Source organism: Eucyclogobius newberryi, unplaced genomic scaffold (assembly GCF_026437365.1).
Source record: "Eucyclogobius newberryi isolate DKJ021-1_F unplaced genomic scaffold, fEucNew1.0.hap1 SCAF_6, whole genome shotgun sequence".
Lineage (NCBI taxonomy): Eukaryota > Metazoa > Chordata > Actinopteri > Gobiiformes > Gobiidae > Eucyclogobius > Eucyclogobius newberryi.
Window position 1 is genome coordinate 7,834,330 of NW_027316278.1, and position 16,911 is coordinate 7,851,240.

Sequence of the window (16,911 nt, forward strand, 5' to 3'; positions counted from 1 at the left end):
TAGTCTACTAAGCTTTTAATCTTGTTATGACTCTGTCCCTCATCATTAGTGTGCTCAAAGTTTTATTTCAAGTGATTCGTGCATGTTTGATTAATCCTGTTCTATTCTGTATTGAGGTTTGAATGGTCAGACAATTCTTGTTTTCACATACCCCCCATCTCTACCCACAAATGTGTCCAAAATTCAATGTCACATAAACACTTTTCACATACGAAACATGTCAAATCCACTTCTGGCTACAGTAAAATTGACCTATTTATATGTATAAGATGTTTAGGATCAATATGGTGGTTTACAATGAACAAAATGTACAGTGATCTCCTTATATTAGGCTATAGATCATCATCATTATAGAAACCTGAAAAAAGCACAATACATCTCCTTTAAAACATTTCACACAATTTTAAAGATGCATTCAATCTCTCAAGTATTTAGTTTGAACTACAAATTAGGATTTTATATATGGTATCTTTTGGTAATAATTGTGATTACAGATAAGAGGGTGGAGATGGGGGGAAGGTGAACAGCTGAATATAACCCTGAATGAAATTACAAACATGCATGACTCAACTATCAATTGTCAGTTTTACACAATGTCCCTTTTTTGGACAATAAAACACCAGGAGTTACTACAGAGCTGGTTTTCCCCCGGCTAAACTCCAATAATTAGAATGTTTTGATAATTCTATGGGGGAAAAAAAGCTCCTTCCTTTATTAATGTAGTATAGTATTGCTTTAATCTGTATAGTAAATGTTTGTGCTCCACAGATATGGCCGTCAGCATCAAATAAATAAGAAAAACAAAACATTTTATTTTAGAATTGCAGAAGAAATGCAAAATCTCTAAAGAAATCCTCTCATTATTACTCTCCAATAAAAACTTTCATAACCATAAAGCAAATACTACAGGATTGTGAGAAATTCGAATAGACTAATAATTATAATTAGCCCATATCTCACCGCTTGTATATGGCATTTATATAATTTACGATCTCTTAATGTGTAATCTTTGTGTTGAAAGTACTTACAATTATGTTATCTTATTTAAATCTTGGACAACATTGCAAATAAAACCGTGACCTACTCAAAAGATGAATTATTTGTTCCAGGTTAAGGCAAAATTGCTCATTGACAGATTGAGATTCATAAGACGCAAATAAACAGTCATTGCCTCACATCGCCCCCTGCAGGATGAAAGCAGTATAACAACCCAAAGTAAATCCAGATTGTATTTCTTACTTTTTTTTTAACTTTATGATCACAAATGACTCAAAACAAACGCCATACAGTCAACACCGTGGGGCACATTTTATTTAAGTTCCTCTTAAGAACTTAGAGAACGAGGAAAGTGGTTTAGAAATTGACCAAAAAAAGGCGAAAAACATAACAGCAAAACCCAAAGAAGAAACAAGAGACCAATAACTGCTTATGATTGTTTTTTGTTGGTTGCATCAGGCCACACTATTTTATTTTTTTCCGCAAACTAAAAATAAATACATTGACAATGGTGTAACCCCCCCCCCCCCAAAAAGCAAGATTTAAAACTGACCAGTATAAAACCCGACACAAAGAAACACAAACAATAAAAAGGGAGGGGACTTGAACTGAACAACGCACGGGGTTTACTTGGTTTTATTGTTACCATCTTCTACTCAAATACCGCTTTATAAATAGAACAGACATTTTACACAGAAAAGCCATCGTTAAACTTCACTCGGGCAACGTTTTGGGCCAGTAGTACTACAGGTTATTAGATTTGATATAAATTTTTTTCAGAGGTCATAATTGAATTATACTTAAGCTTTAGCTGTATTTTTGAATTGCATTATTAAGGGGGATTTGAGTGTGTGCCTCGCTGTGAATCAAATGACAAAATGACAAAGCAGAATGAGGTAAGTACTACGACTACTAACAAACTTAAAGTGTCTACTATAACAGTGGTTCTCAAACTGTGCTTAGTTAGAAAGCTTCTCTACATTTCTACTTTTGTTTTAACATTTCACCAATTGATTCTTTATGGAAATACTTTCTGATCGTGTACTTTAAAGTTAAGTCCTCTTTTTGACCTGGTATAGTTCTTTAGCCCTGGTTTGTACAAGAAAAGGTAGTACTGGGCGAGAACAGTTGGAGAACCACTCTTCTCTAACACAAGGACAATCTTTTCTGGCAGTAAAAACAAATAGTTACGCGTCACACTTCAAGCCGGGGTTTGAAAAACAATCGTCGCGCCATTGTCTTGTCTGTAAAGAGTTGTTTTAAGGACAGCATTGAGTGAGGGTGGAGACGGAAACCAAAACGACACGCAGTGTGATACGGCGACGGGAGGAGTGGCCGAAATATATAGTCTAAAAAAAATACAAACGGACATTTCAAGGTGTGCCAAATGTTGTACGTCACCTTTAAAAAATGAGAAATAACAGAAGCGAACAGCGAAGCCTGCCACAGAAGAACATTTTTTGATTTCAGAGAGTCTAATGGTTTTGAACTGTACTCGAACCTCAAACAAGACATTTACAGGGCACGTTTTCAGTAAATATCTGACGAATTGCAAAAATATGATCTGATAAATCGCCCGGCGCGACACGACGGCCCCGACGCGGATGAACGAACCGCGTGCCGGCCGCGTTAACGGTGGGAGCGTTACGACCCGACGCGAGTGGTGGTGGTCTTCTTGTCCGAGAAGAAGCTCCTCAGCAGCACCACTTGGCTGATGCTGACGACCAGCAGGATGACGGCTTCACCGATGGACCAGAACGCCACGCGGGTGTTGAGGTCCTCGGCGCGGCTGCGGCCTTGCGCCTCCCGGAGCCGGAAGTGCGTCTGGTAGTCGATGACGGACTTCAGGGCCTCGTGAATGGACACGCAGGCCGACTCCATCTGTCACCGGGGAATCAGCCGTGTAAATGAACTATTATTTGTGCTTTTCAACGGATGTGGGGATTGTTTTTTTTTTTATTAATTGATTGGACATTGCCATATTTTCCGGAATATAAGTCACACCTTTTTTTCATCGTTTTGGCCGGGGTGCGACTTATACTCCAGAGCGACTTATATGTGATATTATTCGTTGTTTTTACACTAACAACCACAAGGGGGCGCTCTAGGCTCTAAGCAACGCAGAAGAAGCTGCTGCACTTCCTCTTCCTCTGGAGTTTATGGAGTTGTTTAGAAGTGACACAGAGGAAGAAGAATTCAGTGGATTTAGTGATTTGTGGTAAAACTGATGCTTTGGTAAACTTGTTAGCATGTTCTTTATGCTATAGTTATCTGAATAACTGTTCATATGTTACATTAACATACCAGACACTTATCACAGTTCTGTCTGTGCCTCATGTAGCTGAAGGTGTTAGCATTAGCATACGTAATGTAGCTGAAAGTTTTAGCGTTAGCATACGTCATGTAGCTGAAGGTGTTAGCGTTAGCATACGTCATGTAGCTGAAGGTGTTAGCATTAGCATACGTACACCTATTCACCATGTTCTCTCATCTGTTATTATTTTAAGATGCATTTCAAGATTAAATGTCTGTTCTTGGTCTTGGATTTTATAAAATAAATTTCCCCCAAAAATGCAACTTCTATTCCAGTGCGACTTAAATTCCGGAAAATACTGTACTCATTCTCAAAAAGCTTTTGAATGAGACTTGCGTATTTAAGTGATTCTTCTAACGCTGACAATCAAATTTGTTTGTTTTTTCTAAGGTAATTGCTAATAATAATTCATAACATTCACACTTATAACCTTCATCTCACCTGAGTAAGTGCCGTGACTCTGTTCTCATTGGGAAAGAGGGGAGGGTCATCGCCGACCTGGAAGTCGAAGTAAACCGTTTTGTGGGTAAAGGTGGAGAACTCGTTGCTGAAGCAGAACTTGTAGGTGCCGTTCTTCGCCGCCGTGAACGTGAAGCTGTCGTATTGTTTCTTCATCTCCTTGTAAAGAGTCGTGCCATCGGGGTCCTCCAGACGACAGTCCACGTCGTAGTGGCCCCCAGTCACAACCTAGGAACACAATCGTCATTAAAACCTCAGAATAACGTGACAAATGCAGAAACAGCAAAGATGTACGAATGGAAAAATACATATATCACAAAGAGAATGTATTCAACAAGGAACTGGAATTATATTATATAGATTATTTAGCTTTTAACCATGCTATAAATGGTGTTTTTCCTATAATCATTCTTTATGTTTGAGAATCCTGTATTGTCCCGCACATGAAGGGTTCAAAAATAGTACATCGCATTTGCAGTTTTGACCCGTCAATGGACCCGTTTTCAATTTAAAGAGTACCGTATATATCGATGTTAACAATGAACAAAATATAAAATAATGATCAACGTATGTTATAGTTGAGCCTGAAAAAAGCAATGTCTTCTGCCTCAATGATAGTATATTTGATGCTTGTTACAACATCATTCCAGATGTTCTTAAAACGCCTCCTCAAACCGAAGCCGTTTCTGGACCCTTTGGAGTAGAAACAAATCTGCCTAAGAAGTCCAGAATGAGCTCACCGAGTATCATTTATATACAGCAGGTTGTTTAGAGGGGTGTGATTGACAGGTGGGTTAGCCAATCAGGAACACGCATGTCCTGTCTGAATTCAAAAACATATTGCCGCTTGTGAGGGACAAACTATCACAGGGGACTGAAAAAAACATTGTGCGTTTCTGCAGAATCAATGAGCAAAGAACATTTATTAGAGAAGTGTGTATTCTAAATCCCCGGTGTGAATGTGAAGCTGACACGCGGTCGTTTTGGCCTCTTTACTCTAATTATAAGTGACTATGCACAAAGGTTAAATCTGGATTTGTTTTGCTAAATATAGAAGATAAAAACAGCTGTTGGAGGAATGAACTGACAGACAGAGGTTTTGACATTTCCTTTTCCAGAGTTGAAGACAATATCACTAAAAATGGGTTTTAGGGACCTATTATAACGTAAAATATGTCCACGCGGAATGCGAAGAAATGAAGGCCTTTAATTTAAAAGCTTGTTTTTTTTTTTAAAGCTTGTTACAGTGTTACAGCTTCCTCTGTGTGTTTAACATGCCCAGGAGCCTGTTTAGCCTTTAACAGATGGTGGACATAGGACCAAAAAGGGATTAAATTGAGACAACCAAACAATCGGGGAGGTTTTTAAGTTGAAAAAACATGACCATTAAGGCCACATGTTAATTTATGATGATTTCAACGGTATTTTACGAACCGCATTGCATTTCGTGACTGATCAGCTGGAGCAATAAATAACCTACATGTGACTTAATGCTGTACCTGAAACTCCAGAGTGCACTTGGTGCCCATGATGATGTCCTCGTAGAAACACTGCTTGGCGTTGTCCGGCAGCTCGAACGTGAGCTCGGAGCCCAGCGCCCACAGCCACAGCAGCTGGGCACAGAGCACCTGCAGCAGCCGAGATCCGCACATGATGGACTCACACTCACGCTGGTTCAGGATGTAAACCGCACGGGACCTGGCACGGCACAAAAACACCCGATCATCTCATAAATGTGTTCAGAAAACCCGGACGTGGCTAGCAGAAGAGAGTTGTTAGCATCTGGGAGCTAACCGGGAGCTAACCGGGAGCAGCTTGATGACTAAAAAGACTAAAATCGTTGTTGTTTGTGGCTTTTTGACACACGTATATAACACCTGCCTTTGCGATGTTTATTTGAAATCATTTTAAGTCCAGAAAATACAGCTTTAATGGGATGTTTTTGATCGTTTCTGTCTTAGCCACTCACCTCAGACTGCTCACCCGGATGTGACCAGTGTAAAGACGACGTGGTCTGTAACGTGTCCTGGGATTGGCCAGAATACAGGAAGTGAGAAAGAGAGGTCACGTGAGCCACGTCAAAAGGTTCCAACGATATAATAAAAGATCCGTGGGTTCTAATCATGGATCTATTATGATTCATATGGAATAACTGGTCCCCTGGTTCATTTGTTGTTGTTTTTTCTGTATGTTTGGGTCACTTGGTCTGGTTCCTGGTTCCTGGTTCCAGCGTGGTTCCACACGCGTCTAGCGGTTTACGTGTCCATGATCCACCCAACGTGATTCCTATTGTCTAAAAAACAACATGAAATAAAATTGGCGTTACAAGTTGTACTCTTCGCTTCTTGTATTGTCACATTTCAGTTCTTGGTTCTTTTTTTTCGCACCAGTCCCATCTCAGTGCTCACACAGAAAATGAATTAGTGAATGGGGACTTTTCAGCTCCTGCTCAGGGCCAGTCAGACCAGGAACCTTTTGATAACATGTAAATTTGGGAAATAAACTAGGAAATGTTTAATCAATTTTCAGACTAACATAAGATACTGTATAAGATCCAAAAGTAAAATTCTTAATTGTCTATTTATGTTGTTCATTACAGTTGTATGTGAATGGTTTACAGTGCACACGTAGGGGCTTAATTAAAATATTTAAATTATGTTATGTTGGTTGTACCAAACTTCTACGCCTTGTAGTACTTAATAGTATATACATAAAACTAGAGAGGAAAGGAGTTGTTGCCTTGGCAATTGTGGTGGCCATCTTGTGATTGTAAGAAGACCTAAATTGTAATAAAAAATAATGTAAAAACAAGGGCAGACAAATGTTTTGATGAAAGGGTTTACATTTACATGTAATAAGAGCACAAGTCTTAGTAATGAGAAAACTTGTCTCTGAAATATGAATGGATATTCAGAAAACACTGCACTGGTCTATTTTTTTGTGCAGAATTAAATTATGTTTGAGACACAACGATTGATAATTATTTGGTTTACTTCATGACTATTGCTACAAAAGACAAATGTATTAGTAAAAACATGGACATCAGATGAAGCACAAATTGCCTTGTTATGTAAAAGATCAATTATCAAAGAAAATTGCAATTTGTACACAAAGTAATTTAAAGTGCTTTACAGCAATAAGTAAAATAAAGATGCATTCAGATTACTACAAAGACATTAAAACATAAATAATTACTACAATATACTTTAAAAAAGAAGAATATAGATACAATCTTTGAAGTCATAAGCACAGCAAAACAGAGGAGTTTTGAGCTACAGAAAAGAGTAGGGGCCTGTCTCACATCTTTTATTATTGTACGTTGTTGCTTAGTATGATATTATGATAGACACAGTTTCAGATTAATGCCACAAAAGAACCACCATTTTTTTATGAAGGCAAAATCCTGATTTGTAGGTTTGACTGGACAAATGCTGAAATGTTGACCCCACAATAGTTTTTCATTGTATCTACAGATATTGCATAACACAAATTGTACTTTTTGTGAAAAGCTAAAGATTTATTCCCCATTATTTGTAATAAAGTAAAAAAAGAACTGATATTTCTACCCTAAGGTTCACAATTGGACCTTTTTAATGATAGCACATTTTTCAGAGGCTATTTTGACTGAGATATGATTCATAAACCAAACATCATGCACCTACAATCTGACAGTTAAACAGCACTTTCACCTCAGAAATCTGACCTGTCTCTAGCTCAAACTGTTTTAGTTGTTGTTGTTGTTGTTGTTGTTGTTGTTGTTGTTGTTGCTGCTGCTGCTGCTGCTGCTGCTGCTGCTGCTTTTATTGGCTTCTTCTTTGGCGTTTTATTGCAGTTGGTATCCAAGTTGTTGTTGTTGTTGTTGTTGTTTTATGGCGGTTGGCATCCGAGTGTTGCATTACCGCCAGACTGTATTCCTCAAGTGATACACTACTGCCATCGACTGTAGTTGTACGTCTTAGACTTTAGCCTTTATACTTTATTCTTTTTTCCTTCGACTTTATTCTTTAGACGTTCTGATTCTTCTTCTTTGGTGTATTTGTACATCTTAGATTAGACTCTCCAGATCACAGGGCTGGACTTGACTTCAGCTGGATGTTCTGGGTTGGTGGGGGAACCGGAGCCCTCGGAGAAAACCCACACAGACACAGGGAGAAACATGCTAAAACCCAATCAAATATACAAACCCGTCAACTCTTCAACAATATAATACAAACATGAACTAAAGAATCAAATAAAAAAAAACATTCCATGAAGGTTATGCTGCCCCTGAAAAACATATCTGTGATGCATCATGAAAAATACCAATATTTCTTGTCATTAAGTACAAAAAGTCAAACCTTGATAGATTCAGTACACAGAGTGAAATACGTCAAGCCTTTAATTCGTGAAATGTTGTATAGATTACAGACAATAAAACCAAACACTCAGAAAATTAGAATAGATCATTTTTAAGATATTAATATTGTGTTGTCTTTAAGGCAATTGTAGTCTTTATATATAATTTACTGTGTTTGAAACGTTTTTAAATGCTAAAAAAATATTTCTATGCTATCTGTTGCCATCCACACAGGGCATCCCCCAAAACTTATTTTATTTCATGTTATAATTCATTTAATATAATTTTTTTGTTGTTTTTAGAAAGACAGAGACTGTACAATTCGCTTAGATTTGCATTAGTGTAGTTCCTATGCCACACCACAAGGAGGAGCTCTATCACCTGCGTAACCACGGCCTCTGCTCAAAGGAGAAAACTGTTTCCTGTAGCAAAACAGAGCATGACCCATGGATCTGACCATGAGCATGACCATGAGCATGACCCATGGATCTGACCTTGAGCATGACCATGAGCATGACCCATGGATCTGACCATGAGCATGACCATGAGCATGACCCATGGATCTGACCTTGAGCATGACCCATGGATCTGACCATGAGCATGACCATGAGCATGACCCATGGATCTGACCTTGAGCATGACCATGAGCATGACCCATGGATCTGACCATGAGCATGACCATGAGCATGACCCATGGATCTGACCATGAGCATGACCATGAGCATGACCCATGGATCTGACCTTGAGCATGACCCATGGATCTGACCTTGAGCATAACCATGAGCATGACCCATGGATCTGACCTTGAGCATGACCATGAGCATGACCCATGGATCTGACCTTGAGCATGACCCATGGATCTGACCATGAGCATGACCCATGGATCTGACCTTGAGCATGACCATGAGCATGACCCATGGATCTGACCTTGAGCATGACCATGAGCATGACCCATGGATCTGACCTTGAGCATGACCCATGGATCTGACCATGTGCATGACCCATGGATCTGACCAATAGTGTGACAGTTTAAGCCGAAATTGTCTTTAAAATGATTATGTTGAAGCATGGTTGTTGTTTTTAGTAACTTTTTGCTATGCTAACAGTAGCATGCTAGTAGAAACAAGGGGGATTACCAGGAGAGTACAAAATGACACTTTTGCTAAATCTAAAAACGTCATAGAAGGGCAAATACACATTTCTGTCACAGGTTTATTTATGTATATTTTATTCTAATTTCATGTTATTTGTGGCTATGGTACATTGTTAAAAAGTAGAAAAAAGTTTCCTGTAGCAAAACAGAGCATGACTCGCACATTGAGAGCTGTTTTGTCTTGTTACAGAATAAATGTGACTGAAACGAGACTTGGAGCCTCATAATTCAAGTGCAACAGAAGCTTACAAGACAATGCCGTAAGTTCAGGCACGTGTTGATGTATGTCCAGTCTTTATTTTTGTACAATTTTGCCAAAATGTTAACTTTATTTCGTTGATGATGCACTTTATTTCGTAATACATTCTGTTGTACATGTTCTGCAGTTTTCACCATCTGGAGAAGGGAATTAAACACAACAACCCGTCCCCTGTGGTCCTGGTGCTCCTTCAGAGGTTTAGCTTGGTGTCATATCGATGACATTACAGTGAAAAAGCAGCATTCGACGCTTCTTCGTGGTCAAAATGGCAAGCAACAGATCCAGAACAAGAGCATCAGGCATCACGTCTTAATCTGCAAACAGTGCCGCTCAAGCTAAAGCAGAAGCAGCGAAGGTGAGAGCATCATATGCAAGCAAAGAAGCACAGCTACAAGTGGAAAAAGCAATGTGTGAAGAACAAAAATTGATGCAGAGCTTCAAGTGCTAACATTACAAAGAGAAGCAGACGCTGCAGCAGCTGAAGCAGATGTGCTCGAGGAAGCAGAGGCAATACAAGATGGTTTTGAGAGAAGAAAATCTGTATCAGACAGTGTGAAAAAGAAAAGGTGAAAAAGAAAAGAACAAATGATTACCTACAGTCACAATTGAACTTTAGCAAACCTCGAGGCTCCTCACCAGCGCCAGCGACCTGTCACCAAAATGGGCTCTCAGATGGCACATTCATAACTCGGCACTTATCTGAAGATGAAGTTTCAGTTACAGATCGTCTGCTCACGAGCAGTAGGCCAAAGCAGAATAACCACCTCACAGCTTTGCCTCTTCAAAATGCATCTGGCTCCCTTAAAGTTGAGTCCAAACCAAAAGTTGAACAAGCAAAGAATGCCCTCAATCCATTCTCCTTCGCATCCACACCTCGTTACAACATTCACATTTAGCAGAGCCGTTAGCACAATACATGGCACGTCGTGACCTTCACTTCAGGTCTCAACCAGTTCGATGACAGACCGGAGAACTTCAGAACATGGTACTCATCATTCACTGGGGTTCACCTCACACCAACTCAAGAGCTGGATCTAATGACAAATCAGGTGAAACGTATTCATTCAGTGTATGTCAATAACCTCAACATAGCTCTGCAGAAGGTGTGGGAACGTCTCCATGTGTGTTATGCTGCCCCTGAAATAATTGAAAAATCACTATTTCAGAGATAGGACACTTTTCCCAAACTTAAAAGATAAAGATTAATAAAAGATGATGTAAAACTAGGCACTAGGGGATCTGTTACAGGGGATCCAAGGCACAAAGGAGGTCTGGAATCTACCTTGCTCTATCTGGACACTGCTCGTGGAATTGGGCCAACCGTTGAAAAACTTCCATACAGACTCCAGGAGAGATGGATGTCTCACGTCTCACAGTATAAAGAGGATAAGTCTTCTGAAAAATGTGTTCATTTCTATGCACTCAATACTGGCTTGGGCCTCCTTTTGCACGAATTACGAAAGAGGACTTTGGACCTCAGAGCAACAGTCCAGGACTGCGAGAAATTATGCGAGAAGAATGCGAGAACCTTCATTTCATGTTGCAATCTACAAGAACAGTAGAACATAAATATTATGATAGATATTGGCCACGTAGATGAATCCGTCCACGTCCTGACACACCTGCTGCACATGTGGAGTCGCTCTGTACGTTACTACAACAGTGAAGAGTCTGTTGGTGATGTTTTGCTGCTGGGTCATGGCCCTCTCTCTTTCAGCCCTGCAGAGAACGTTTGTTAACCTAAGACAACAGGTACAGCCATTCTTATTTGCATCTGTTGAGTACAATGTCAGAATGTTCAATTTGTGCTGGTTGTTCAATAGGAAATTGAACCCAGAACCAATAGCTAGAGAAAAGATGCTTACAGTATGTACGAGGATGAGACGAGACATGACATGTAGAATTGTTGCAGGCCCTGATTGAAGCTTCAATGACAACACTGCACACGGTTTCTCGAGTACGGGCGCATTTATTAGCCTTCTTTTATGCCGGTAAACGCCATGAAAACTACAGGACAAAGAGTTTGTCTTTGCTAACACACAGTGCCATATGAAACAGGTTAGCTCAGGTGGGATTTTTACGCTCCCACATATTCAGGACTCGCTCTGAAAGTCCTGAATATGTGTAAAATCCCGATACTCTCAAGTTCTCCCCATATTACAAACCAAAAGAAATAACTAGAGTCTAAATGTCTAAGACAACAAATAACATCTTATGCAAAGTGAACATTTCAAAGACATGAATAATAATAACAATCTTAAACAAAGATACAATTTATTTTAAACAACAATTAACTTTATGACAATTACAACAGTAGAACAGAAATATGCAGTCAAAAATGGTCTTGAATCTAAAAGTTTGATTAAAATATCCATATATTTGTGAAGTAAAAATTACAAAAAGCTACAAAAGTGTAGTTAGTCGTTAGTGCAGTTGTAGTTAGACACAGGAGCACCTCAGTAACTCAGAAATGTCATCCAGAAGACCTGAAAGTGACTCCACCACTACATCCTGGACCTGAGGAAAACACAGCATTCACACGAGTGCAATGACAGCATTCATCTTAACCTCCTCTCTTACCATCAGGGGTGATCCAGCACGGTCAGCCCCAGTCCAGGGGTGATCCAGCATGGTCAGCCCCAGTCCAGGGGTTAACCAGCACGGTCAGCCCCAGTCCAGGGGTGATCCAGCATGGTCAGCCCCAGTCCAGGGGTTAACCAGCACGGTCAGCCCCAGTCCAGGGGTGATCCAGCACGGTCAGCCCCAGTCCAGGGGTGATCCAGCATGGTCAGCCCCAGTCCAGGGGTTAACCAGCACGGTCAGCCCCAGTCCAGGGGTTAACAAGCACGGTCAGCCCCAGTCCAGGGGTGATCCAGCACGGTCAGCCCCAGTCCATGGGTGATCCAGCACGGTCAGCCCCAGTCCATGGGTGATCCAGCACGGTCAGCCCCAGTCCATGGGTGATCCAGCACGGTCAGCCCCAGTCCATGGGTGATCCAGCACGGTCAGCCCCAGTCCAGGGGTGATCCAGCACGGTCAGCCCCAGTCCAGGGGTGATCCAGCACGGTCAGCCCCAGTCCAGGGGTAACCAGCACGGTCAGCCCCAGTCCAGGGGCAACCAGCACGGTCAGCCCCAGTCCAGGGGTGATCCAGCACGGTCAGCCCCAGTCCATGGGTGATCCAGCACGGTCAGCCCCAGTCCATGGGTGATCCAGCACGGTCAGCCCCAGTCCATGGGTGATCCAGCACGGTCAGCCCCAGTCCAGGGGTAACCAGCACGGTCAGCCCCAGTCCAGGGGCAACCAGCACGGTCAGCCCCAGTCCAGGGGTGATCCAGCACGGTCAGCCCCAGTCTCTTTGCCATGTGAACACAGGACACTCTCTCTTGGTAATGGGATGCACACCAGTGTAACGGGGGCTATACTCTTCCGTCACGCCGTAAGACGGGACACAGACTGGAGTTGACAAACTTTTTCTACTTTCTAAAGACATAAAAACACCTTCAATGTCTTCACACCGTCTGCACACTATCTCTCTATAAAATGAAAACGCACGCGAGTTAGCTGCACACATGTTTATCTAACTTAAAATGTAGCCATCTAAATAGTATATATACAACTTTAAATGAACACACACCACTTGCACAAAACTACATCCACTACGTTCAACAGTGATGTCCCACCAACATGCGTTTTGTGTTTCGTTGGATAAAGTGTTAATGTAATGAAATATATAATACTTCAACGGAGCAAAACTTACCCTTAGGGATCTTCTCAAAACGGGTTGAAGCTGAAAAGATGTAATATTTTTCGTCTTTTTGTTGCTTTGAAGCTTCAATACATCGTTGTGGCAGTAATTGTTTTGAAATGCTAAAAAACTCTCTCAGCAACGATTCAGCCAACATTAAGCGGCGGGTGCGGCGCGGAGCACGGGGAGTGCGTATGTGGGAGCACGGCGCACCAAGGCCCGCCGCAGCCCGTGCCCGTGCGCGGCCCGTGCGCGCCGTGGACCATGTGGATTGAGTAAACAAACATGCGCGACAGGTGACATTATTTGGAGAGTTCATAACTTCTACTGATAAACATACCAAAGGATGTTCAGGGATGTTCACTAGAGGTGAGCAGGGTCTATCAAGCTACTATCGTTTTATCAACGCATTAACATTTGATGTGAAGCCAGTCTTTCGTCATTTGAGGGGGGGAGGGGGTCCAGAGAGAGACGAAAAAAATTACGTCTTTTCAGCTTCAACCCATTTTGAGAAGATCCCTTAGTATTGAGATGTTTTAAGTTTTTTTGCATGAGAATCTATACTTTTCAATATCTTTTGTGTATCTAAATATCAGGATTTAGAGCAAGGGATAAATCAATCTCTACATCGCGTGCCCCTTTCAAAATGGCCACTCGGGTTGTTATGGGGATGTCTCGAATGTATGACGTCGCCGCGACATGTATACTTTTCAATATCTTTTTAGTATCTAAATATCAGGATTTTGATATTCATCCGACCAGAACTAGGGATAAATCCATCTCTACCGGGCTCGGCATTGGCCACGTAGATGAATCCGTCCACTTCCTGACACACCTGCTGCACATGTGGAGTTGTGAGATACGTCTGAACACCAGATTCAGCGTTTACTTCAACAGTGAAGAGTCTGTTGGTGACGTTTTGCTGCAGGGTCATGGCCCTCTCTCCTTCAGCCCTGCAGAGTTTGTTAACCTAAGACAACAGTGCAAATAAGAATGGCTGTACTTATCTGCTGAGTGCAATGTCAGAATGTTCAATTTGTGCTGGTTGTTGAATGGGAAATTGAACCCAGAACCAATAGCCAGAGAAAAGATGTGTTTCGACGGGTGCAGATTTACTGATTGAAGCCGTGTGTATTTCAAACATTTTCTTTTTTGCAACAAACAGCATCATTTGTAGTTAACGCACCTTTAATGCACCGTGAAAACTACACAGGAAAGAATAAAATAAACATACATTTCTCTAAACTTGTACAAAGTAAATTAAAGTGCACAAATATCACAAACTAAAATGTCCAGAGTGACATGTAAATCAAAGCACATGTTCCTCGCTCCGCTTTCTGTGGGCTACAAGTGGATTTATTTGAGGGTTTTTCCAATAAAGTCCAGCGCGGTGCAACTGCCTTGTTTTTTCATGATACGCTCTGGGAACCTTGTCAGAATAGTGTCAGTGTCAGAAGAGTTAAACGCTAGCACCTTCTAGTGGACGGGGTTGACACTTACAATAATGACAATAATGACACAGTTCAGTTCACAATCTAGGACACACAACGGTCAGCACTAGTTCATATACGGAATCAGGACGGAAGTTACAGAAGCCAATATGGCGGCCCTCATGGCGGCTCAAATCACTTGTTTAATGATCTTTTCAGTTTTATTCATAGGTTGGCTCCAGTTTTGCGCGCCCTGGAGCCTTTAAATGGAGTGTGCTCTGTCAAGCCAGTCCCTGCTCCGTTCTGCCACTCCCTGCTCCGCCCTGCCACTCCCTGCTCCGCCCTGCCACTCCCTGCTCCGCCCTACCACTCCCTGCTGGCTCGCTTGGTTGGTAGCGTTTTGTTAGCATTAGCGTTTTGTTTGGCCTGGTGGGATCGGTGGTCCTATTTTCGTTTTCCTTTGGGCTTTAGCTAGGTTTTTTTTGTACTTTTTCTAATTAGAGGTGTCGCCGCCGGCTCCTACGGCTCCTACGGCTCCTACAGCCCTGTACGGGGCTGGCCTGGTGTCGCTCCTGTTTGTTCCGTTTGGCTGGCCCACCAGGTCCATCTTTCTGTTGTCACTTTGTTTCTATGTTTTTTTTGTGTTTTCTGTATTTGTTTTATTCCTGCTTCTTTGAATATTAATAAAATATTTAACTTGCATTTTGTCTCTGGTCCCCTTTTATAAATATGTTTTCCCCTTTTTTGGGTCATAACACCATGTTTGGTGGACAATAAATAAATGATGGCAATGTTTCTGGCACTTCATTCAATTCAAGTTTCTGAATGAATCTTATCGCAGATAAGAATACAATCCGACTTTAAGCAGATATTACAAATGAGCTTGTATATTAAAGCATTAGTATCTTGGGTATTCAAGAGCAAAATGAAAAAGTTATTTGGAACGTTTCTGTTATCCAAACAATATGATTTAGATTAACAAAATAATTTGGCTATCCTGCTATTTGTATTTAACTTCTTTACGACTGCCAGAGCGCACGCGGCCGAAAACAATACTTTAGAAATTCTCTTGCATCATCACTCATGTTTTCATTGTCAATCCCAGCAGCATAATTACAGTGTATGACTCAAGAGGGTTCAATCCATCAGTAGCTGTACTCGTTCTGTCCGTAACAATCCACAGAAAAACAATATCCACTTGTATTTTTTCCTGACGTAATAGAAATAGTCCAGTAAACAGTGTTTTCTTATGTGGCAACTAGAGCTTGTCCGGCGCATTTCCTGTCCTCTAATAAAGCCTACGGAATCAAAATTAATGTAAAAAAACCACCTTTCATTCGATTATCATGACTGGACAAATGCTTATAGAAATATTGACCCCATATATTTACATACCACAAATTTTATTTATTTCTCCATTCTTTGTAAAAAAATAACTGATAAAGTTCACAATTGGACCTTTTTAACAACCGCACAATTTCCTGAGGCTATAAACCAGCCATCATGCGCCTACAATCTGACAGTTAAACAGCATTTCCACCTCAGAAATCTGACCTGTCTCTAGCTCAATTTTGAACTTCTTGTTGTTGCTTTTATTGGCTTCTTCTGTGTTTTATGGCAGTTGGTATCCAAATGTTACATTACTTCCATCGACTGTAGTTGTACGTCTTAGACTTTATTCCTCAGACTTTATTTTACTTTATTCTTTTTCCTTACACTTTATTCTTCAGACATTCTGATTCATCATCTTCTTCTTCACCTTTTTCTTCTTCTTCTTTGGTGCATTTGTACATTTTATTTTATCTTTATTTTCCCCCTCCATTCCTTATTAAGAAATGAGAGGTTCTGTCTATAGGAGTTTTTGTTTATAAGAGTTTTTAAACCTGTCCTTTTCCTCTGTATCTACCTGCGTTGCAACAACGGAATTTCCCCATGTTGTTGTTGTTGTTGTTTTATGGCGGTTGACATCCGAGTGTTGCATTACCGCCAGACTTTATCCTTAGACTTTGTCGTAGTCCTAAAAGTTCTTCTTCCAGATGTTGTTGTTGTTGTTGTTTTATGGCGGTTGGCATCCAATTGTTGCATTACCGCCAGACTTTATTCCTCAGACTTTTCGTAGTCCTCAGACTGTCGTAGTCCGTAAAAGTACTCCTTCCATTGCTTTGGTGATTCAAAGCCCATGAGGTCATGATATGTCTTTGTGACTAGAATAGTTGT

General features: G+C 40.9%; 1 protein-coding gene across 1 annotated transcript; it reads right to left on the reverse strand.

Moving 5' to 3' along the window:
• Nucleotides 1–1,349: 1,349 nt before the first annotated feature.
• On the reverse strand, nucleotides 1,350–5,849 carry tmed7 (transmembrane p24 trafficking protein 7). Its single transcript, XM_072433550.1, has 4 exons — nucleotides 5,739–5,849; nucleotides 5,269–5,467; nucleotides 3,752–3,997; nucleotides 1,350–2,877 (listed from the first exon to the last, which is right to left on the reverse strand). Exons 2-4 carry the CDS (start codon nucleotides 5,419–5,421, stop codon nucleotides 2,641–2,643), a joined length of 636 nt encoding a protein of 211 aa, XP_072289651.1. The 5' UTR covers nucleotides 5,422–5,467; nucleotides 5,739–5,849; the 3' UTR covers nucleotides 1,350–2,640.
• Nucleotides 5,850–16,911: the final 11,062 nt, after the last annotated feature.